The sequence below is a fragment of the Python bivittatus genome, unplaced genomic scaffold (assembly GCF_059951505.1).
Source record: "Python bivittatus isolate LINGU-HERP-01145 unplaced genomic scaffold, Pbiv_v1 ctg000210_np1212, whole genome shotgun sequence".
In the NCBI taxonomy this organism is placed as follows: domain Eukaryota; kingdom Metazoa; phylum Chordata; class Lepidosauria; order Squamata; family Pythonidae; genus Python; species Python bivittatus.
Window position 1 is genome coordinate 10322416 of NW_028277053.1, and position 21032 is coordinate 10343447.

The window sequence follows — 21032 nt, forward strand, 5'->3', positions numbered from 1 at the left end:
TCTGGGAATTAAAGAATGTTAATGCTGTGCCTTTGGATTTCTTTCTTTTTTTTTTTTTTCAAACGTAAGCAAATCTCCTTTGCCAATAAGTAGAATTATATATATTTTTCCATGCAGGAATTTCATAAATCCAATATGCATGTTTTCAAGGAGCAATGGACTAGAAGCAACATCACACCATCCTACCTGACATCTAACAATTATTCCCAGATGATTCTACATGGAAATTGAGTGTAACTAGCAATCTGCCGCTATTTGCCAGATCGCTACATCTTGCTTGATCACTTACAATAGATAGAGCTGAACATTACCTTCTTTAATTCGGACTTTAACTTCTGTGTGGAAAATCTGGGTAAATCTGTGGAATAAAAGTCTTATCAGAAATGATAAGATTGGTTAGTATTGATTTTCTTAATCCACATTCACCAACTAACAAGGTAGGAGTTCCAACTCTCCCTTCACAGACTTCTAAAACATTTAATGAGGGCGATTTGCAAACTCTACCTATTGTTCAGCGTTCTTTGCATGTGTTGCCATGGCAGTGAGATCCTTCCTCAGCTATGGCAGGAGAAAGATATGTGTTGTCTTTGTCTGATGTATGTTTGTACAATGTATGTTTGTACATTGAGTATGTCTAAAAAGCAGGCATAACAGTAGGATTCAATTAATTCAGTGTTGTCCAAACTTGGCCACTTTAAGATGAGTGGACTTCAAGTAGTGGCTCATCTACTTCTATTTCTTCCTCCCTATCAGTTCTCCAAACCCCCAAAGTATTTTGATTTCTAGATATTTTTTCCCAGTGTTCCCTTTATGTTTGTCCATTGACTATGTCTAAAAAGCAGGCATAACAGTAGGATTCAATTAATTCAGTGTTGTCCAAACTTGGCCACTTTAAGATGAGTGGACTTCAACTCCCAGAATTCCCCAGCCAGCATGGCTGGCTGGGGAATTCTGGGAGTTGAAGTCCACTCATCTTAAAGTGGCCAAGTTTGGGCAACACTGAATTAAGTGAAGAGATACCCTTGTTCAAACTGAGCTTTATTCTCCATGCCCATGTATTTTACCTGGCAACAATATGGGACTGGTTGGCAACAGAGTTCCTCCAGGATTTTCTAAAATTCCCATTCTAGCCTACAGCCCTGGCATTTCCTGCGGGACTCCCATGTCCAACCTTGCTCATCTGTGAGCCCAGACAAGGCTTCACAGGGGTTACTACCCGCTGAGCCATGTCCTGCAAGATCCTTCATCTGTCTATTGAGAAATAAGTGCCTTCACGTCCTATGAAATTGATTCCAGAGTGCAGCCTTTATGAGATCATAAAAGCCTCTTTAAGAGTGAGATTAAGAATTCCAAACCTCAAAGACTACTCAAAAGGCATACTTTAGTGTTTTGTTGGATTGTACCCAGGTTGGTAAGGGCAGAAGTTTAGCTTGGATCTCCTGCTTAGGCAGTTCACACTCCAGAGGCAAGATTGCAAATGGCACACATCTGGGGATCATGAGTCGTATTCTCCAACAAGTAGCTTGCGGTGCTTCTAGTAAAGCTTAATGGAGCTCTTGGCTGCAAATAAATTGATGGCAGTGGAACAAATGATCTTCCTGTTGAGCGGAAGGACCCCAGGACAAGTGAAACATTTCTCTGTGCTGAAGGCCCCGAGTATTCAATTGAAACTATCCTCTTACGCAAGGCATGAAAAGCCACATCTGTGTATTTAAAACACTGCATCTATTCAGTGATGTTGCCAGTTTCTTGACTGAGATCTCTTGGCAAATACCATAATCTTGCTCTCTGGAGGGGATTCTCAGAGCAGAACTGGGCTTTATCACTAAGTCCTAAGATTTAGCAGAATCACTGTGATGCTAAAAAGGAAGCTCTCCTTAGAGTAAGTTGATCCTGGGGTTTTATGGATACGTCCATTCAGTTTTCTCGCACTAGCACAGAGGTGATCTATCACAACCTTCTTGTGAAATGTTTGACTTCCCAGACCAGCCTACAGGTCTGAAATTGTGTTGGTATGTGGGAATGACCTTGGGAGACAAGTGGGGGGTGGGGGAGAGATGCTGCCTGGGGAATGATCAGATAATGATCAGGGGGCATAGCCTGCAGCTGCATAACGGGCAGAGAAAAACTCAGAAAGGATCCTCCCTAACTTATCAGGCAGTAAATGGGAGGGCAGGAGAGTTGCACTTTCAGACTTGGAAGATTCTGTTAATCTAGCCTTACAATAAAATCAAATTGTCTCATCTGGTCGTGTTTCCTGTCTGGTCTACCTGGGAAGGCTGACAGAAATTACTGGGAGATCTCCCATCCAACATCTAAGAAGGATTGACTTTTGTTACCTTCCATGCTGAGACATCTGCCATGCTGATGTTAATCACTTTTGTGTACAAAACTCGGAATTGTAGCATTAAATATGTTCATGTAAGCGAGGAGCAGAGGTAAACTGTCGGCTTAAGCTGATGACTTCAATATGATTCTGTTTTAGATTGCCTGCTCTAGTTTCTGGAAAGGCCTTTGGTTTATTTTAATTTATTTTATTTAGTATTAGATTTATATTCAGCTTTTTGTTCAGGAGCTCAAAGTGGCTGACAGGGTGCCCCTTCCTCCTATTTTCCCCCACAACAACATCTGTGAGGTACCTAATGGTTCTTTACAGGTGAATTTGGGCTTGGAGATAAGGAATGGATTTTACACTGTCTGAAAGCTGCCCCCAGTTTCAACTGCATGCGTATTGCGTGTGCAAAGAAAAAATGACAATCCAAGGAGTTCTACAAGAAAACATGTTTACTTGGAAGAAGTCCCATGGAGTTCTGCAGGGCTCACTTCCTGGAAATACGTCTCACTGGGTAACCTTAATTAGCTGACGGCAGAGTAAACAAGGGATAAATGTAGGTCAATAGCACCTTGTTTACCGGGCAAGAAAGTGACAGCATCATCACTTTGAGCAAGGAGCCTCCTTTGGCAAACAATGGCCTCCATTCAGGATTTAGCCGCACACCCTTGCTGAAAATCTTGCATCATCCTGGGGCTTCCATACCTTTTGAAGCAGAGGAGCTGATAGTGAAAGTGAATATGCGTTTGCTTTTGGAGCTTCTGACTTAAGGGCACAGCGCCCTTAAGCCTGGAATGAACAGGTTGAAATTTTTATGAATGGGTGGCAGGGTTTGCTTTTAAGATTTGTGAATGGTCACAGAGTTTTAAGTAATTTAGCAAGGGGCCTGTCGGCACTTCAGTAGTTAGCAGATGTGGCTGAGATCAGAATTCTTACTTGAAGCTGACTAATCCTGGCTTTGCAGAAAATGCTAGTTTGATCCTTCTCGTTGCCCTCCCCAAAATGCAGGAAACCCCTAGACCTTGCACGGTGCTTAGAAAAATCAGTGAAGCCCCTTTTTCAAGGAAAAAGAGGGAAACATCTCAGGAACCGGGTGAAGAAGGAATCACTTAAAAGGGAGAGGTGTAACTTCCTTCCTGGTTTATGCACCTGCCAGAAATAGAGAGATCTTCAGGTTTTAGCCATCATAGATAGTAGATAATACATTAAAGGTTGTTTACATATGAGGACTGTAAGCGTGTAGGTTTTTAACTGAGCACGTTGGGCTAATTTAAAAGAGGAGCTGAGAAATATGAAACTCACTGGGGAGGCCCAAAACACCACTTTGATGATAATAATGCGAAGGCCTCACATTTCCACCAGATATAAATAAATGAACTGAGTCCCTAATGACAGGCTCCGTTTTAGCGATTCAGAATATGCATCAATCATATGAAAAGAGAAAGTAACATTAATCCTGGAAAGAGCAAGTCAATTGCTTTGGCCCTCCTCGCCGGCGGACGGGTCGAACTGAAGTTCTGACAACTTGGTTGGTCAAATTTCCTCTTTTAAAAAATCGAGGAGAACTTTTTCTGCCTCTGCAATGCCTGGGTTCTCATTTTCCTCTACCTGAAACCCATGTCACGATTTGGTGATACTTTGCGCATCTCAAGGCCTGCTTTTAGAATTTGGAAATCCAGATATTTTTACTAGTACGTTTTCCAGGGTACAGTGAGGCCTTGCCACTTCTACTGTCGTGGAATTATTTTCACACGAGGATATAATGCAAAGAAAAATTTGCAAATTTATAGCACTCTATCATGAAGTCTGCAGTTTCTCTAAGAACGTATTTCAGACAGTTTCTGAAAGACAGAATAATAGACATAAATCAATTCAGGAAGCTGAGTGCTAAGAATTTCTATTGATCCCTGAGAAATGTAATTGTTTCCAGGATTTGAGGATCTGTAGCTTTTCCAAAGTGTCTTTTGCGTTGAGTGTACCCATGTAAATGGTATGCAAGGGTGCATGTGGGCATAATATATAACATTTTAGCTCGTTTAGCTAGTTCTTTAGGTTTAAAGAAAATATTATAGCACAAACTAGTGAACAATGGAATTTATTTTGCATAGAAAGATGGGAGCAACATAATATAAGAGATGGCAGAGAATTGAAAGAAAGGGGAGGCATTTTATAATTTCTGGAGAAAGTGACTGAACAGAATTGTGATTAAGAACGAAAAAGGAAAAAGAACTTTAAAAGAATTTTAACAGCCGCATAAAATATAAAAAGGCACAGCAGTATGGAGACAGAATTGTATCTTAAGTTCTGTAGTTAACATATTCTTGTATGGAAATTTAAGTACTGTAGAGGAATAATATTATAAAAACAAAGGCATATGTAAGATTTGGACCTGTTTTAATTAAGTGTCTTAAAGAGCAATTTGATGCAACATAGGACAAAATAGTTGATTTTTTCAGATTTGTAGTGTAAGAGGAAAAAACCCCAGTGAACGCAAAAGATTAAGGCTAGCCAGGAATACTCCTGAATTGTTCTCCTGCCTTGGGTCCTGTCCCTTGCAAGGAACTTTTGGGAATTCTCCATTTTGGAGCCAGTGAACTGGGACGTGGATGGACGATCCATTGCTAAATTGCAGCCCTCTGAACTCAGAACCACATCGCCATCCTGACAGAAGGAACTCCACAAGACCCAGCAGATCTTTAAATGTTCTCTTAGGGGCGATGGGATTACACTCGGTGCATGTTTTTCACGGAAACGTGGTTGAACAGAATGGGAAAAAAACACCAGTGTGAACAGTATAAGAAAAGCACACTTCTTGTATTTCTCAAAGTTGTAGTCTATACAATAAAACTTGGGACATATAATTAAACAGTGAAGAAATTAAAGCTTACAACTTTTTTTTTTTTAAATAATGTGCTATTTCTAAGAAATAGGGGAAAAAACATTTGCCTGTAGATAACACTTTAAAATTCTTAAATAAATTAATTAATGACTTGGACTCCAAGAAAGACCTGCCTGGTTGCTAGTTGTTAATTAGGCATAACTGAATTTACTAATATTAACTTTGAAAGCTGTAAAGGCTCAGAGCCTCAGATTCTTCGTGATGAATCTGGTTCTTACAGTGAAGAAGGCTGTTTTCTGCACTGAACACGTTCCCTTGGGAATTGCTCCTAACCCCATCGTTCTCTCTGTAAGTGTCCAGAAAATCTGTCAGATTTTCTGCGTCTCTTTTGCTGGGCTTTTCATTATTCATTGATTTTAGCCTTAGTTTTAGTTGACTCATGCAAGGATTCCAGGAGTGCAACCTCGTTGTCCCAGGGTGTGGTAACACAATCTTGAAAGCCTGCCAACATTTCTCTCTGCCCTCTCTTATTCCAAACAAAATCAAGGCAGGGTTATTTTGAGTTTCTGCCTCACATTTTCCACTTTCTCAGGACTGAGTTGTCTTTTATTTTCCTTAACTAATCCTGCGTACCTTTGTCAAGAGTATTTCTGCATTCCTCTACACCTACCATTTAACTTTATTCTGATTTTTTTTTCTTTTCTTTTTGCTATTAGCTACTGTACCTCGAGTACTTGCTCATGTTGAAAGGTAAGGTATAAACCAACGAAATAAAGAAGATTTACATCTACTGTCTACCTTCTACCTTAGCTGTTCCCAAGCAACGATCTTAAAATAAGTGAATTTAAAGAAATTCATAGAGGGATTTGTCCCCCCCTCTACAAATTTTTCAAGAATGCAACTAGTGGAGGGAATTTAATTTTGTGGCTTTGAGTCAGTGTTGGCTCCTGGTGACTGCCTGGACAAGTCCCTGCAGTTTTCTTGGCAAGATTTTCAGAAGTGGTTTGCCCTTGCCTCCTCCTTCCTGGGGCTGAGAGAGACCGGCCCAAAGTCGCCCACGGGCTTAGAGCCAAGCTAATATTTAACATTTAAAAAAGCAGTTGCATCACTGTGATTGTATGTCCTTCAAGGTCATTTCCTCTGCACTCTATGTAAGCAGATTCAAAATGGGATTACTCTGACTTTACTTCTCATGCATTCTGCTTTTGCAGCAACGAGTTGTCTCGTTTTGCCTTAACTGTTCCTACATACCAGTGTTTCTCAACCTTGGCAACTTTGATATCTGCATATATCTGCATATATAGCCTCCCAAGAGTTAAAGTGGTGCTTCTCAACCTTGGCAACTTTTAGATGTCTGAACTTCAACTCCCAGAATTCCCCAGCCAGCCATGTTGGTTGGGGAATTCTGGGAGTTGAAGTCCAGACAACTTAAAGTTGCCAAGGTTGAGAAACACTGCTACATATATAAATAAACTTCTTTGAGGTTATTTCCACATTCCTCTATACCCTCCAGCTGCTTAAATGCTATTTTCCTTCATTCTCTGTTTAGAGTGAATGCTGACTGGCTCATTTGCAGCAGTCTTAGCATTCTAAGGACCAGTTGCATTGAAGATGACCACAGGACGTCTTCAAATTGCTTCTGAGAACTGGGGGGTAGAACGGATGGCTGTGTGGACGTCCCATAAAATTACTTCCTAACTTTTCTTTTTCCTCAACGCTATGCTCTTTTCCAGTCATGGCAGACTCTGATTCATCAGGAATCACTGACATGGTGAAGCAAATAGCCGAGCAACAAAATATTCGGGCTTCTGCGATAGAAAAGAGCAACAAAGTTCTCAGGCAACTGCAGGTAATATTTTAAAAAGACTTTACAGTCTGGTAGAGAAAGTACCGGTCTGACCGACTGATTCTAGTCTGGCTTTGAGAGGGTCTTCTAGTCAAGAGGACAAGTCTCATTAAGTGCCTTCAATGGCAACGTCAGGAACAAAAGAACTTCTGGCTTCAGAGGGAGCCTCTTCTTGGACTCCAGCAGAAGAAGAAGCAGGAGAATCTTGGAAGACACAACCTCAGCATTAAGCACTTCCTAGAGGGGGGCTGCCTCTTTGGGCTAGGGGCCTAGGGCAATGCCAGGGGGTAGATTCCTCCCTTCCAGCTCCCCAAGCCTTGGGAGTGCTGACCTTGAGTGGTCTTAGTCTCCAGCACATCTGGTGGCATTGCCCTGCTTCCCCTTTGCCCTCCATGCATGCTCCTCTCTGAAGGTCAAGCAGAGAGGGGTCCCCGAGTTCCCACTTGTGGGCCATTAAAGATGCCAGACCATTGTCTTCCTTGCTTAGACCTTAGAAAAATGAACAGTGTGTAAGATCTGAGCTAAACCTGCTAGATTTACCCCAATTTAGTGAGTGAGTGTGGCATGTGCATTTCATTCTATTTCTCCCTCTTTGATTTATTGTCTTAGTAAGCACTGTGCAGTGTATAATGGCTCTCCCCAAGGAGATCATGCTCCTTTTCCAGATTTTGGAAGGCTCTTCCGCTACCTCCACTAGTGGTGGATACCTAGTGTTTGTTAGAAAATCCCTCAGAGAGAGATGGTTTTTGGAGTGAGAGTTGAGCCCAGATGTGATTGCTATGATATCTGGTGAGCATTTACCCTTCCTTGTAATGGTCCAATAGGTTTGCATTCTCACCATATCCTCAACCTGGTTGTTGTTCAGCCACTTCTGACTCTTTGTGACCCTATGGACATCATTTTGTCAAGACTGTCTGCCAGGAACCGTGTCTCGGAGTTCTTGTTAGTACCTGTTTGTGACATCAATGGCAATATCTAGCCACCTATTTTTCTTTTCTGATTGCCTTTCATTTTTACGAGCATCAGGTCTTCTCCAAAGTATCTTCTCTTTGCACGGTGTGTCCAAAATATCTAATACCGAAGCCTTAGCTTCATTGTTAGTCCTTCTAGTGAGCAGTGTGGTTTTACTTGATCAAATACTGAATAATTTGTTATTTTCTGGCAATCCAAAGTATTCTCAACAATGTTCTCCAGCACCACAATTCAAAGTCAGTCCACCTTCCTGCTGGTCCAGATTCTATAGCCGTATAAACTGATGAAATGGAGAAAACCAGTGTGCCAGTGTAATATCTCTGCACTTTAAGTAACTGAGTCACTGAAGTCATTTTCAGTGTTAACTTTCTGGGTTCATACAATATATTAAACCATAAACTGACCCAGCAGACTGGGTTTGGGCAACATGGTGAACCACAGAACAAGCTTGTGCAAAGCTACATCTTTATACCTAACACAATTAAGCATTTTGTGTAAACACAGCCATTGTGGGTTAGATGGTGCCTTGATTCTTCTGTCTGATAATACTGATGATTTCATAGTTTTGATCTGTTTCAGATAAATACAATGCTTGCTAGAGTAAACATCATCCATCCATGTCATGTATAGTTTTTGTGAGTAACTTAAAATGTTTTACTGTTTTGTGTATGAATTGGTTTACCCTGTGATATTTTTCTGTAGGCTCAGCTTCAGGAACTTGAGATACAGAGGAACTCTGTTCTATCGAATAGAAAGGAAATTGAAAGACAAATATATTTCTGGGAGAAAGACATAGCAACAAGCAAATCTCACTATGAAGATCTGGAGGCTCAAATTGCAGCCTTGCATGCTGAGAACGTAAAGCTGACCCATGACAATGAAGCTCTACAAGAAGAATTTAAAATGATGGTCTTAAGAAACCGTGCTTACTATGAGAAAATGGCTGCTCACCGAAACCGATTTGAGGAAGCAGAAACCACATTGCCATTCATAGTGGAGCTCACGAAGAAAAGAGCCACGGTCCAGCAGATGATGATTCAGAAGGAAGACCTACTGGCTTCTCTTGAGAAAGCAGATGATACTGTTGGCCAACTCCAGGTCTGATTAACTTGCCTTTTCAACTGTTTTGCCTTTCTCACCAAATCTGTTCTTAATTTCTTTAAAGGAATAAGGAAAGTAAATTCTTCTGCACATTTGCAACTGACTTACGAGCTGCTTCAGACTGCAGAATTCCAGGGTCTGAAATCAGCTAAATCAGTGAGGGGGGGGGCATTTCTTGAGAGCTTTTCCAATAATTCATATGTTTGCTGGGAGCCCTTCTTCATGCTCCCAGGCTGCCATTCAAATTCACTTTATTTGGATAACTTTCCTTGCAGGCTACGTTTCACTTATGATTTTGGGCCAAGCACCCTTTCTCAATCCAACCTACTCACAGGATTGTTTTTTACACACACACACACACACACACACACACACACAAACCCAAGCCAAATGTGAAGAGGTGATCTCTGGGGATAAGAGTGACCTTGCACAATAAGTAGACAATGATTATGATTTTTTTTTTTTTAAACTTGGCCAGATCTCTGGAAAAGACGTAACTCTTCCTTGGGCTTCTGCAATGATATTCATCCATACAGAAGCAATGAAGATGTTGAATCTTTTTGTACTGCCATGTTTCTTCCTTACAAAGCAAGGATTTTTAAAATCCTGTCGAGCATCCCAGCGTATTGTGAATAATAACTTTTAGCATCATATTTACGACTGCTCCCCAGTGAAGGCCAGTGGTGGGGAGCCTCAGATAATGAGTGTTGTAGAACTAGCAAAAGTCGCAGCACATTTACCCCTTTAACTAGAGTCCAAAACAACAAGGAAGGAGAAAATGAGACCCATTGGTGGAGGGAGAGAGCAAGGAAAAACTTCTGAAATGCTTTGAAATTGACAAATTGAAGCAATACCTTAATTAACAAAACATTTGAAATTGTTCCGTTTTTCCCTCTCTGTTATTCCTCTGTTTTAACTTTCATAGAATTGTAAGAGTTGGCAGGGCTCACGTAAGACCAGCTCAGGACAGGAATCCAAATTAAAGTTACCGTACGTGGATGGTTGTCCAGCCTCTGCTTCAGTATGTGTCCCTCTCTTCTCTGGCACCTGGTTCTGCTGTTGAATTATTCTTACTGTTAGCAAGTCTTTTTTCCTCTAACATTCAGTAGACTTTGCCTTCCTGCATCTTAAAACCATTATTCTATATGGAGGCCTTGGTGCTCTCTGTTTGCTTGCAGACGTTTCATTACCCAACTAGACAACATCATCAGAAGTTATTGTATATTCTGTACAATAGAAAACAGGCTTGGGCTGTGTTTTGGACTTTCAAAAGAGTCCAGTCTTTCCCTACTTGCCCCCTTTTTCTCTTCCATGTTTAAATAGACCCATTTCCCCAAACCTCAGTTTAGAATAATTTAGTCTTTAGTTCCCAGTTGGTGCTAATAAAAATATAACAGGGAGCTTTAAGTTTTCTGAGATAATTTCCATTTTAACCAATATGAATATTGCTGCTTTTATATCATGTCCTCTCCCCAAACATTATCCAATTTATTTTACTGTATCTCTCTATTCCCTTATATGCATCTCTGCGTAGGATGAAATCTCATGTTTGCAAAGTGAAATAAAGGTATTGGAAGAGGCTGTCAGCAAAAAGGAGAATGCCATTCAAGATGAAAAAAGCAGGCATGCTAAGCTTCAGAAAGAAATTGAGGTGAGCTTTCAGCTCTATAATTATTGTGTCTCATCTATTTTTTAAGAAGCACTTTTAAATGTATCCATTTCTGAATAATTTTTAAAAGGCATCCATAAGACTGCAGTGTCCTCACTGCACAAATATAAAAGACATTACTTAATTTTATCACAATATGAAATGATAACACATATAATTTATATCGGATCATATCATGCCTGCACTGGTTGGCAGATTTATTTATTTATTTATTTATTTATTTATTTATTTTTCAAATTTGTCACTGCCCATCTCACTGCAGAGCAACTCTGGGCGGTTTACGGTACAAAGAATAAATATTAATTAAAATAGAATAAATATTAATTAAAAAAAAATTTTTTTGGTCTGCACTCAGTCATTGCTGACCCTGCAGTGACTGCTTGGACGAGTCCTTGCAGTTTTCAAGGCAATTGTTTCGGAAGTGGTTTGCCAAAGCCTCCTTCCTAGAGCAGAGCCCAGCTGGCGAGCGCAGGAGGCGGGGTTTCCGTTGCTTCGCGCCCTTTTTGGGCGTGCACGGTTTTTCACACTTACCGGCAATTGCTCCCGACTCCTTTTTTGCAAGGCGCCGCCAGCATTTTTCCTCCCACCGGAGTGAGAGTCCCCATTTATCTACTCACGTGAGTTTTCGACCTGTTGGGTTGACAAGAACTGGGGAGGAAGCAGGAGCTCACCCTGTTAACGCGAAGGCTGGACTCGAACTGCTGAAGCGTCGACCATTTCTGGCCGGCAACTTTCAGCGTCATTAAGCCGCTGCGCCACCGTGTCCCCCTTCATTAATTAAAATACATTACAGCAAAACTTCCTGTATAAACAATAAATATCTTCCAAGAAAATGTTAACTAGGAGTTATTAGTCTCAGGAAGCATCTTCAAGGTGCCAGCCACCCACAGGGTTGCTTACCCCTCCTCACACCCCACGTGAGTTGGCAGAGCAGGTCTTCAGCCCTTTTTGGAAGGCCGGGAGAGTGGGGCCTGCCTTACCTCTGGGGGAAGAGTGTTCCATGGGGGGACAATGGCAGAGAAAGCTCTCCTCCTGGGCCCCGCCAGTCGACATTCTTTTGTGGACGGGGCCTGCAACACGCCTTCTCTGCCTGACCGGGTGGGACGGGCCGACGTAATGGAGATGAGATGGTCCCTCAGGTAACCTGGTCCCATGCCATGTAGGGCTTTAAAGGTAATAACCAACACCTTGAATTGGACCTGGAAGCAGACTGGCACCCAGTGCAGCTCCTGCAGTAAAAGTGTTATATGTGCCATCCTTGGGGCACCCAAAATTGCCTGCGCGGCCACATTTTGCACCAGCTGTAACTTCTGGATACTCTTCAAGGGTAGCCCCATGTAGAGCGCATTGCAGTAGTCTATATAGGAGAGGACTAGGGCATGAGTGACTGACTGGAGGAAAGGGCATAACTGGCGTGCAACACGAAGTTGAGCAAAGGCCCTCCTGACCACGTCTGCCCCCTGCTTTACAGGAAGGACATGATCTAAGATGTTGACATTTGCACTGGCTATCTGAGGACCATCTTTTCTCTTCTCAAATCTTTCTAGCTGTGAAGATCTGCAGGAGAAATCTTTCTAAAGATGTCCTGAGATTTGCTTATCTGGCATGTGAAAGAAGGTTTCTCCTCCCTGGTTCCCACGCATTGCCACTTACCCACTTACTAGCTCCACGTGGCTTCGCTTTTTCAGTACTGAGCAAAATCTGTAAAGTTGTATCACTTTCAGCAGGTTTTTTATTCTTAATCAATGTTAGATTAAATTTTAATTTACATTTTATCGCCTTGGGGGGGGTTACAACCTTTTGTTGGCTGCCTTGATAATTCACTTGAGTTGAAAGGTGGGGTATAAATCCAAGAGGAGTCTATCATAATAGTGTCTAGGCAGCGAGCATATCTCGACCTATTCCAGCATTCTTGGATTATAAATGGCAGTATAGGCATAACTTATAGGGTGACCCAAAGCTGAGAAAGGAAGGGTAAACTCTAATGATGCTTTCAAGGGATGGTCTTGGTTTTAAGGATACTTCTAAAGAGACCCTTCTGCTGAGTGCCATTATCTAAGGGTTGGGTTTTGTGCTGGCAGTGCTTGATCACTGATGGCCCACTCAGAGGGGGAACAACCACCTTTAACTGCATCTGAACTGCTGCCAACGTGTTTGAGAAGCTGTTGCTTTCTCCCAATTTTCTTTTTCCTGATTTGAAGTAGAAATAATTTTGAAAAAGTTCTGGGTGGGCCAATCAGAGTTGGCGACCTTGTGGATAGAGTTGGAAAGGGGTCATTCATTCTACCCCATTTCTTCTTTTATTCCTTCCTTTTCTGTTACTCCAAAGAGAAAGGAGGACCAAAAAAACAAAGAAACCCCTTGTGTAGGGCCATTCTTGGACTTTGCCTCTGTTTAGCAGCTGAAGAATGGGTTAACCCTCTGTTAACATTCTTGATTGACTGTTTAAAAACCTAAATTGATACAAATCAGATGAATTTATATTAATTATCTTTTTAAAATTGTAAAATTAATTGAGTCTCCATCTGCTTGTACTGGCCTTTTGCTCTTACACACATAAATAACTCCAAATCACAGAAACCCTACAAGACCACACTCACATTTGATATATTTGGGAAAAAGAATCTTTTTGGCTGAGCACTTTCCTTACATGCAGCATTCAAAACTGGTGAGTGGTTAGATGGAGTATCTGTTCCTTGGATTATAGCCATACTTTCTCCATTTTAATCCTCCTTTTCTTTCAGCCAGGTCTCCTACCACCATTTCAATGTTTCAGTTTAGCGGTTGGGGTGTAAAAAAGGTCAAAACGATAGTTATGACTGTATGACAGAAGCTCCACTCCTTTTTTATGTGCATCATGTATGCAGTGCATGTAACAAAGGAGTAAGGCTTCAATAGCATTGCTGTGGCTGCATCTTGACTTTTTTGACACCTGTTAGCTGTCATCAGCCTTTTACAGCTTCAGTCCTATATATTCTAAAATGTAACTTTTCTTGAGATACTGGGCATGTTCAAGCTCTGTTCACAAACAAAACGGCTCAAAGGCTTTGTCAAGACACCGTCTTATTTGTAGTGAATAGCGGGAATGGCCTTGAGGGACAGGAGGAAGAGCTCTACCAAAACAATGGTCAGATAAAAGAAACTTGAATCCAGGGCAGAAGTGTAACCTGAGAAAACGCCTCAGACAAGACCCTCCCTAGTTTTCACAAAGATAAAGGGAAGGCAGGGGGAGGCACATTCAGACTTGCAAGATTCTGTTACCTTTATAATAAGATAGGGATTAATAAGGTCCCTATAATAATATATATATATATATATATATATATATATATATATATATATTATTATTATACTATACTATATACTATACTATATACTATAATAAGATAGGGAATAATAAGATAGGGATGTGGTGGTGCAGCGGCTTAATGACACTGAAAGTTGCCGGCCAGAAATGGTCAACGCTTCAGCGGTTCGAGCCCAGCCTTCGCGCAGCAGGGTGAGCTCCTGCTTCCTCCCCAGCAACCAACCCAACAGATCGAAAACTTATGTGAGTAGATAAATGGGGACTCTCACCCCGGTGGGAGGAAAAATGCTGGCGGCGCCTTGCAAAGAAGACCGGAGCAGTTGCCGGTAATGCGGAAGCCGCGCACGCCCGAAAAAGGCGCGAAGCAATGGAAACCTGCCTCCTGCGCTCGCCACCTGGGCTCTGCTCTAGGAAGGAGGCTCTGGCAAACCACTTCCGAAACACCTTGCCTTGAAAACTGCAAGGACTCGTCCAAGCAGTCACTGCAGAGTCGGTAACGACTGAGTGCAGATTTAAAAAAAAATAAAAAAAATAAAAGTAATATTAGTCTGCATGACTCTGGTATCCTAATCTGGTCTACCTTGAAGGGCTGACATTATTTTACCTGTAATGTAAATACGGCACATGGAACGTTACAGCAGAGGAAGCTGGCTTGACATGCAGAGAAGAAGGTTTGTGTAACGTTCCATGTGCCCTGCTAACCTGGAAAAAAATCTATTTGAAATCAGTATCATGCACAGTGCTTCTGAGCAGATATACACTGGATGATATTGTAAATTTCATTAACATTCCATTTTAATTCTCATTTTAATTCCTTTCCAAAATATTCAGTGCGTATTTACTCAGATGTGTTCAGCGGGCTTATTCAAACTCCTCCTGTAGGAAAGCTGTACCGTGCTGGAGTCTGACAGTCTCGAAATCGCAATATTGTCTACTCACCTCTGATCACGCACGCATTTCTCAGTACTGTAATTTTATTCTTTCTGTTAACAGCTGCAAAATAAGAGGTGCAAAGCTGTTCAAAAACGGCTGCGTTGTCAAATTAACAAACTGGAGTCGGACAAAAGCCGGGGGCTTTGGAAAAAGCAGCGGCTGGAAGAAGAATTAGAGGAGTTACGGAAGCTCCTCCAAACCACGGAGTAATAAACTCAGTCGAGGAGATCAGCTCCTCCTTTCAAAAAAACAACCTGTTAATGTTTCATGTTCTAGTTTTCATTCATCCAACTTTTGTCTTTCCTATCTGCATTATCTTTGCAACTGTGTTTTTTTTCCCCTAGCTGCAATTATATTCTAGTAACAAATGGCATTTATGGCTGATGCAAAAGTGAATTTATGATATATAAAGCTGGAGGAAAGATGTTAACACAGCCAGATGCTCTTTCATTTGCTGCTGTTCTGATTTTTAGGTTTTGCTCACTTCTGTTAGACCTTGCAAGAGTGATCTAAGGAGGCACATGCTAGAGTTGATCCAATGTTAATTTTATGACACACTAAACCAGTGTTTCTCAACCTTGGCGAGTTTAAGATGGGTGGACTTCAACTCCCAGAATTCCCCAGCCAGCCATGCTGGCTGGGGAATTCTGGGAGTTGAAGTCCACCCATCTTAAACTCACCAAGGTTGAGAGACACTGCACTAAACTATGCCTAATTTGAAACTGAAACATCCTGAAAGTCACAATGTTTAATCATTTAATAAGATAAGCTGTGTTGGGAGAGAAGTGTTTTCTTCCAGGATGAAAACATGATTTAACACATTGCGGTTTGAAGCATTCTTAACTTCAACAGCACCTTAGCAAAAATAACTAAAGAGGGGGGCATCATTATATTTTACATGCCCCCAAGGGCCCTTGAATATCTTCAACTTTTTTTGAAGGTCAATAAATGGTTGATGTTACAGAATGGAAAGGAAAGATGTGGGTTGGTGGGGAATTTCGTAATTTTTAACGCAGAAAGAGCAGGTTCAGCATCACTTGGCCAGTCCTTTGGTTCAAAGTAGCCCCCCAGCAAATTCAAAGCAAAATAAAACCAAAGCAGCAGAAAGGCCTTATCTGGAAAAAAAAAAAAAAAAGCATGAGATTCCAGTAAAACTAAACCCTCTGCAGTTCCTGTTTCCTTTTCAAAATCCATGTTGGTTTGACCCATGTCTTTGCTATTCCACTATGAAAAGAAGACTACATGGACTGTACGCTTCATATTCAAATAAGTTCTGGCTTAAAATGTGTTTTTTTTTGCATACGTTCTCTTGTTATTGATCACACAATTCCCCGTTTAATGTTTCAGCAATTCACAAATTGTTGGAGAAGCAGTTTTCCTCACCGAACCTACTTTCTATCCCCCACCCCTGTACTCTGGTGTTCTTTTTCATATTTCAGTTTACAGAGTTTAGTGGTTTAATAAAGTACAAGGCGACTGCACTTGGAAGTGGTGATTGTCACAGAGAGCCTGGGAGGAAAAAAAAATTGCGGCGTTAACTGAGGAGAAGAAGGTGGTTGCAGAGGATCGTGCTGGGAATGGCTTTGCAGGTTAGTGGGGAGAAGCAAAGCAATGGAAAACAGAGGATCTCCTACCTGCGGATTCTGCAGGGCAGGGAGAACCTGCCAGGAAGGATAATTTTGGATGAAAGAAGGAAAGAGGAGACCCAGACATTTGGTGATGCGTTACACGGAGCACATCTTACTGTACCTCATGAAGAGCAGGTAAGACCGAAAGAGAGATCTATCACGTGGACTTTTCCTGGTTCCTCTTTGCATAATGCATTTGTCAAATGCCTTTGAGAAGAAATCAGGAGTCTGGCAGCCCCTTTTCCAATTAACAACTTTTATTAAAAGACATCACCTTTCGTGAGCTGCAGCTCCCTTCATCAGGTGCATGGAGTGTCTAGACCAATATAGGATTTAAATTGGGATGATCTTCCTCTCCTTCCCCTTCCCACCCCACCTCACCCTAATTTAAACCCTTTTGCCTTTTAATAAAAGTTGTTAGTCAAAAAGAGGGCTACCAGATTCCTCTTGATTTTTTTTCCATCATAGACCAGTGGTTCCCAACCTTTTCTAGGCCCCGCACCCCTAGGAAATGTTGGATTAATGTTTGCACCCCCTACAAAAGTAATATCACATTTGAAGATGAAGAAGTCTAATTTCTAATGCAGGTGAACAGATTGAACTTAAAAAAGAAAAAAGCTTTTAACTCAGTGCATAAAATTGTTGCACCCCCTGAAATTCCATCTCGCACGCTCTGGGGGTGCAGGCACCCCAGGTTGGGAACCCCTGCCATAGACTAACACAGCTCTCCTCCTGCAATATCTAGCCCAGGAGAAGCACTCTTCATGAGGGCTACCAGATGTGGCTGTAAATACAAGATGGCGGCAAAGATGTATAACTTTTACAAACTTGAAATCTGCTGCCCTCCATGGGGCCTTCTGGTAACCTACATCTGACAGCCCCGCCCTTTGCCCATCTCTTTGCCCATGTGAACGGAAGAGGATTTATGTTGTGATTCCCCTCATTCATCAGTGGTTCCTCGCCTTTGATCCCTCGCTGGTTCCTCAAGGAAAAGATGCCACATCGCTTGGTACTAATATATCAGCAGTTCAGGCACAGACCAGAATACAGAAAACCAGATCAAAAAGAGAAATAAAATCAGAAATACAAATACACATAAATGCAAAGTCTCGAAATTAAAACGTCTGTAGTTTAACTCTTAGCCTCAGGTTTATATCTTTCTTCTCTAGCTTTGCAAACCACCGCGTAGGATTTAGTTGCTTTTATACACAGTCTAGCAATAAGGAGGAAGCAAAAGACATTTTAGAGTCACCAGAACAAGATGAAAAGAAGGGACAATTAGAGGACAGTGAAAACAAGATAAAGCACTGAGTTTAAGAGGGCATGATCTACTGATTCTGCTGCTCTGGAACCCACAAGGAAAGCTTCTTTCTGTATTTGGAAATTTCCTACATTTTCTTTTTGATATAGCACGGCAGAGATGAGATACAGTACAATATTGCATTTTCCTCATGATTTTGCGCCTCTGTGGGAATTGTTAAGTTGCAGAGATACAGCTGGTGTAAACTAGTAGTTTTCCCATCTGGGTTGTGATAACTTGGAACCAAAGATCTGGTGTACAACAGCTGTAAAATCAAATCCTTTAGTCTGTCTCCTTAAATGAGATTGGAGGTCGTGTAAAAACTGAGCTGGGTTGAATCAGCCACAATATCTGCACGGAATTTGTCACAATGCCCTGGCGAGACTGTAACCGTTCATCAGAACAATGGAAGTTTGATCCTTTGGGTTGGCTGGATTCTTCCCTCGCGTCTATCTCTTTTTAGTTTTTAACAATGCATTATTCTAATTACTGAGTGGAATTAATCAGTATAAGAGGTTGCTAGAGTTCCCTTTCCTAGAGTCTCAAATGCCTTAACGAAAGGGTTTTTTGGCCTTGGCACAATCCTTGTCAAACCAAGGTTGTGATAGCTCATCTTCACCCTTATTAGAGAGTGAATTTTTTTTGTTCAGTACTAGATTTATATGCCATTGCAGTCAACATGGCTCAAATACCCCACTTTTAATCAAGTTAAAAATACAAAATCATCCTAATGATAATTCAGTTAGTTTGGTTTATTATGGTCCTAGATCAGCTCAAAATACATTCAGAATTAAAACATACCATTCCCAGATAGTGAGTAGTGAAGATAAACAATAGTATGTAGAACTGGGAGACCTAAATATGCCATCTAACAAAACAAAAAGTTGATGTGGGAAAAAAAGCACATGAGTATCAAACATTTCCTTATGGGAAGAACCTAACCCATCCTTCAGGCCCCCAAAACTTATAGAAACAGACAGGTCTTCATGGCTTTATGAAATACCAGGAGTACAGTGGACAATCTGAACTCTGGGTTGATAGTATTCCAGAAGTGGGGACAATGATGGCAAAGACCATCGAAAGCCCAAGATCCTTTCCATTCCCTATGGGTAGCTGGGAATAAGTCGGAGAGGTCCTAGGAGTTTAATGATGTTGCTTTGGGTACAGAAGCAAGCCTCCAAAGAAATCAGAACACAACACCTTCTCTTCTTCAAGTCTTCTTCTGCCCAAGGATCCTACTTTTGTTATCGGAAGGAGCAACCGTCCATCCACGCCTGAATCAGGGGATCTCCTTTTCCCATCAAGGACATCGCAAGATAAAAAGGATCGCTCTCTGGGTTTTCCATTTACCTTAAATGAAGATGCTTTGGGTTGATCATTGAGAATAGGCTCCATTAAGGATATGTAGATCAAGGTTATTAATTGTCAACATCGTAGAGCAGTGTTGTCCAAACTTGGCCACTTTAAGATGAGTGGACTTCAACTCCCAGAATTCCCCAGCCAGCATGGCTGGCTGGGGAATTCTGGGAGTTGAAGTCCACTCATCTTAAAGTGGCCAAGTTTGGACAACACTGTCGTAGAGTAACCAGTATAATTTCAGTATTGGTCCTGAAACCATATCATGGCAGAAGTGTATTTGGGGGAAGGAAACTCATAACCATAGTTATTTAGGGTGCTACAATCTTTTTCTTAAACATTCAGGTCACCACCCAGGATTTACAAATGCAAAGGATTTTTTAAAAAACTAACTTCAAATGCTCATCTCCCAGCCACATCCTTGGGGAGAATTGAACGTGACGTTCAGATATGATCTAGCAGCATAATCCAGTTCTGCCAAAACAGTGTTTATTACAAAATGGCCCTGAATGTCTGTCTCGTTGTTCGTGTTCTCGCGGAACAGCAAAAAAGAAAATTAGGTAGTAGCAATTTAACACAAGACAATTTTGTATTTTAGACAATGTATTTGTTTGTTTGTTTGTTTATTCTAGTTATCACATTTATATGGCCATCCCTCTCACAAAAAGTGACATTGGGTGCCGTACCACAATTAAATAAAACAATAAATATAGAAAAGCAACCATGATTAAAAATATAAAGCTGTCCTTATTAAAAAATACAAACCTCATGGCACTTGATCTACAGAATCTGTAGATGTAAAGCCTGTGCCTGCTTTATTATTTGTTCCTATTTATTTTAGCATTAATTTTCCACAGAGCTACTTGTATATTTGTGTGTGTGTCTGGGTGTGTGTAAAAACATACATAGATACACGATGTCCATAATACAGTCTGACGGCGCCCCCTAGTGGCAATATATTTGTTGAGCAGAGTGCAGCAAAAATCTAAATATATTAATGAGATATTTAAAAGGTACAATAGAGCTTTGTCTGAAAATGTCAACTTTCGGGCCTAAAAAGCCAGTAATTTTCGTTGACAGCTCATTTACAGAAGAAGGTGACAGAAAGTCCATAACTGGGTTTGTTTGTAAATTTGGTGAATCCACAATTGCAAGGAAAGCAATGGAACATATACTGTACTGCTATTTACTGCCATCTATTGGCGTATATATGCTAGTTACCCAGTGAAAAATACTTCAGTACTAAAATACATAAAAAAACACATTTTTCCTATATTTTATATAATATTTACATTTTATAAAGTTTTACATTTTTTATCAATAAACACCAATTAATATATATTTTCTGACTAAATTTCTTTAAAAAACAAAAAATAAACATTACATTTTATAAATCTTTCATACTAATATATATTTTTCCTAAACAATCTTTTCCTAAAAATGTTACTACACTCTATATAACAAAAATGTTACTACACTCTGCTCAACAATATTGCCTTTGCTTAATGCTCGTATGAGCAAGGGCCGGGCAGGTATTTCCTATTTATGCCATACCTGGAGAGAAATGGAGGTCCCCTTATTCTCTTGCCCAGAGAAAATAAGAATTATGTCCACATAATTCAGAGCATCATTTGCACCTCTGGAAAAAAAAGCCTAATTTAAAATAACGCATGGGAAACTTACACCCTGCCTTTGTCATTGTGTTGGGTCCTGATACGGCCAATTGACTAATCAATAAATTAACTAACT

General features: G+C 40.9%; 1 protein-coding gene across 1 annotated transcript; it reads left to right on the forward strand.

Annotated features, from left to right (window-relative positions):
- Positions 1-5786: 5786 nt before the first annotated feature.
- CCDC122 (coiled-coil domain containing 122) lies at positions 5787-15559 on the forward strand. The gene is made up of 5 exons (XM_088139580.1): positions 5787-5921; positions 6905-7020; positions 8692-9087; positions 10625-10741; positions 15060-15559. The coding sequence occupies exons 1-5, from the start codon at positions 5912-5914 to the stop codon at positions 15207-15209; spliced, it is 789 nt and encodes a 262-aa protein (XP_087995706.1). The 5' UTR covers positions 5787-5911; the 3' UTR covers positions 15210-15559.
- The last annotated feature ends 5473 nt before the right edge of the window (positions 15560-21032 follow it).

Coding starts and splice junctions, on each gene's coding strand:
- CCDC122 (XM_088139580.1), top strand. Junction 7,021..8,691: donor AAGTTCTCAGGCAACTGCAG/GTAATATTTTAA, acceptor ATTTTTCTGTAG/GCTCAGCTTCAGGAACTTGA. Junction 10,742..15,059: donor AGCTTCAGAAAGAAATTGAG/GTGAGCTTTCAG, acceptor TTCTGTTAACAG/CTGCAAAATAAGAGGTGCAA.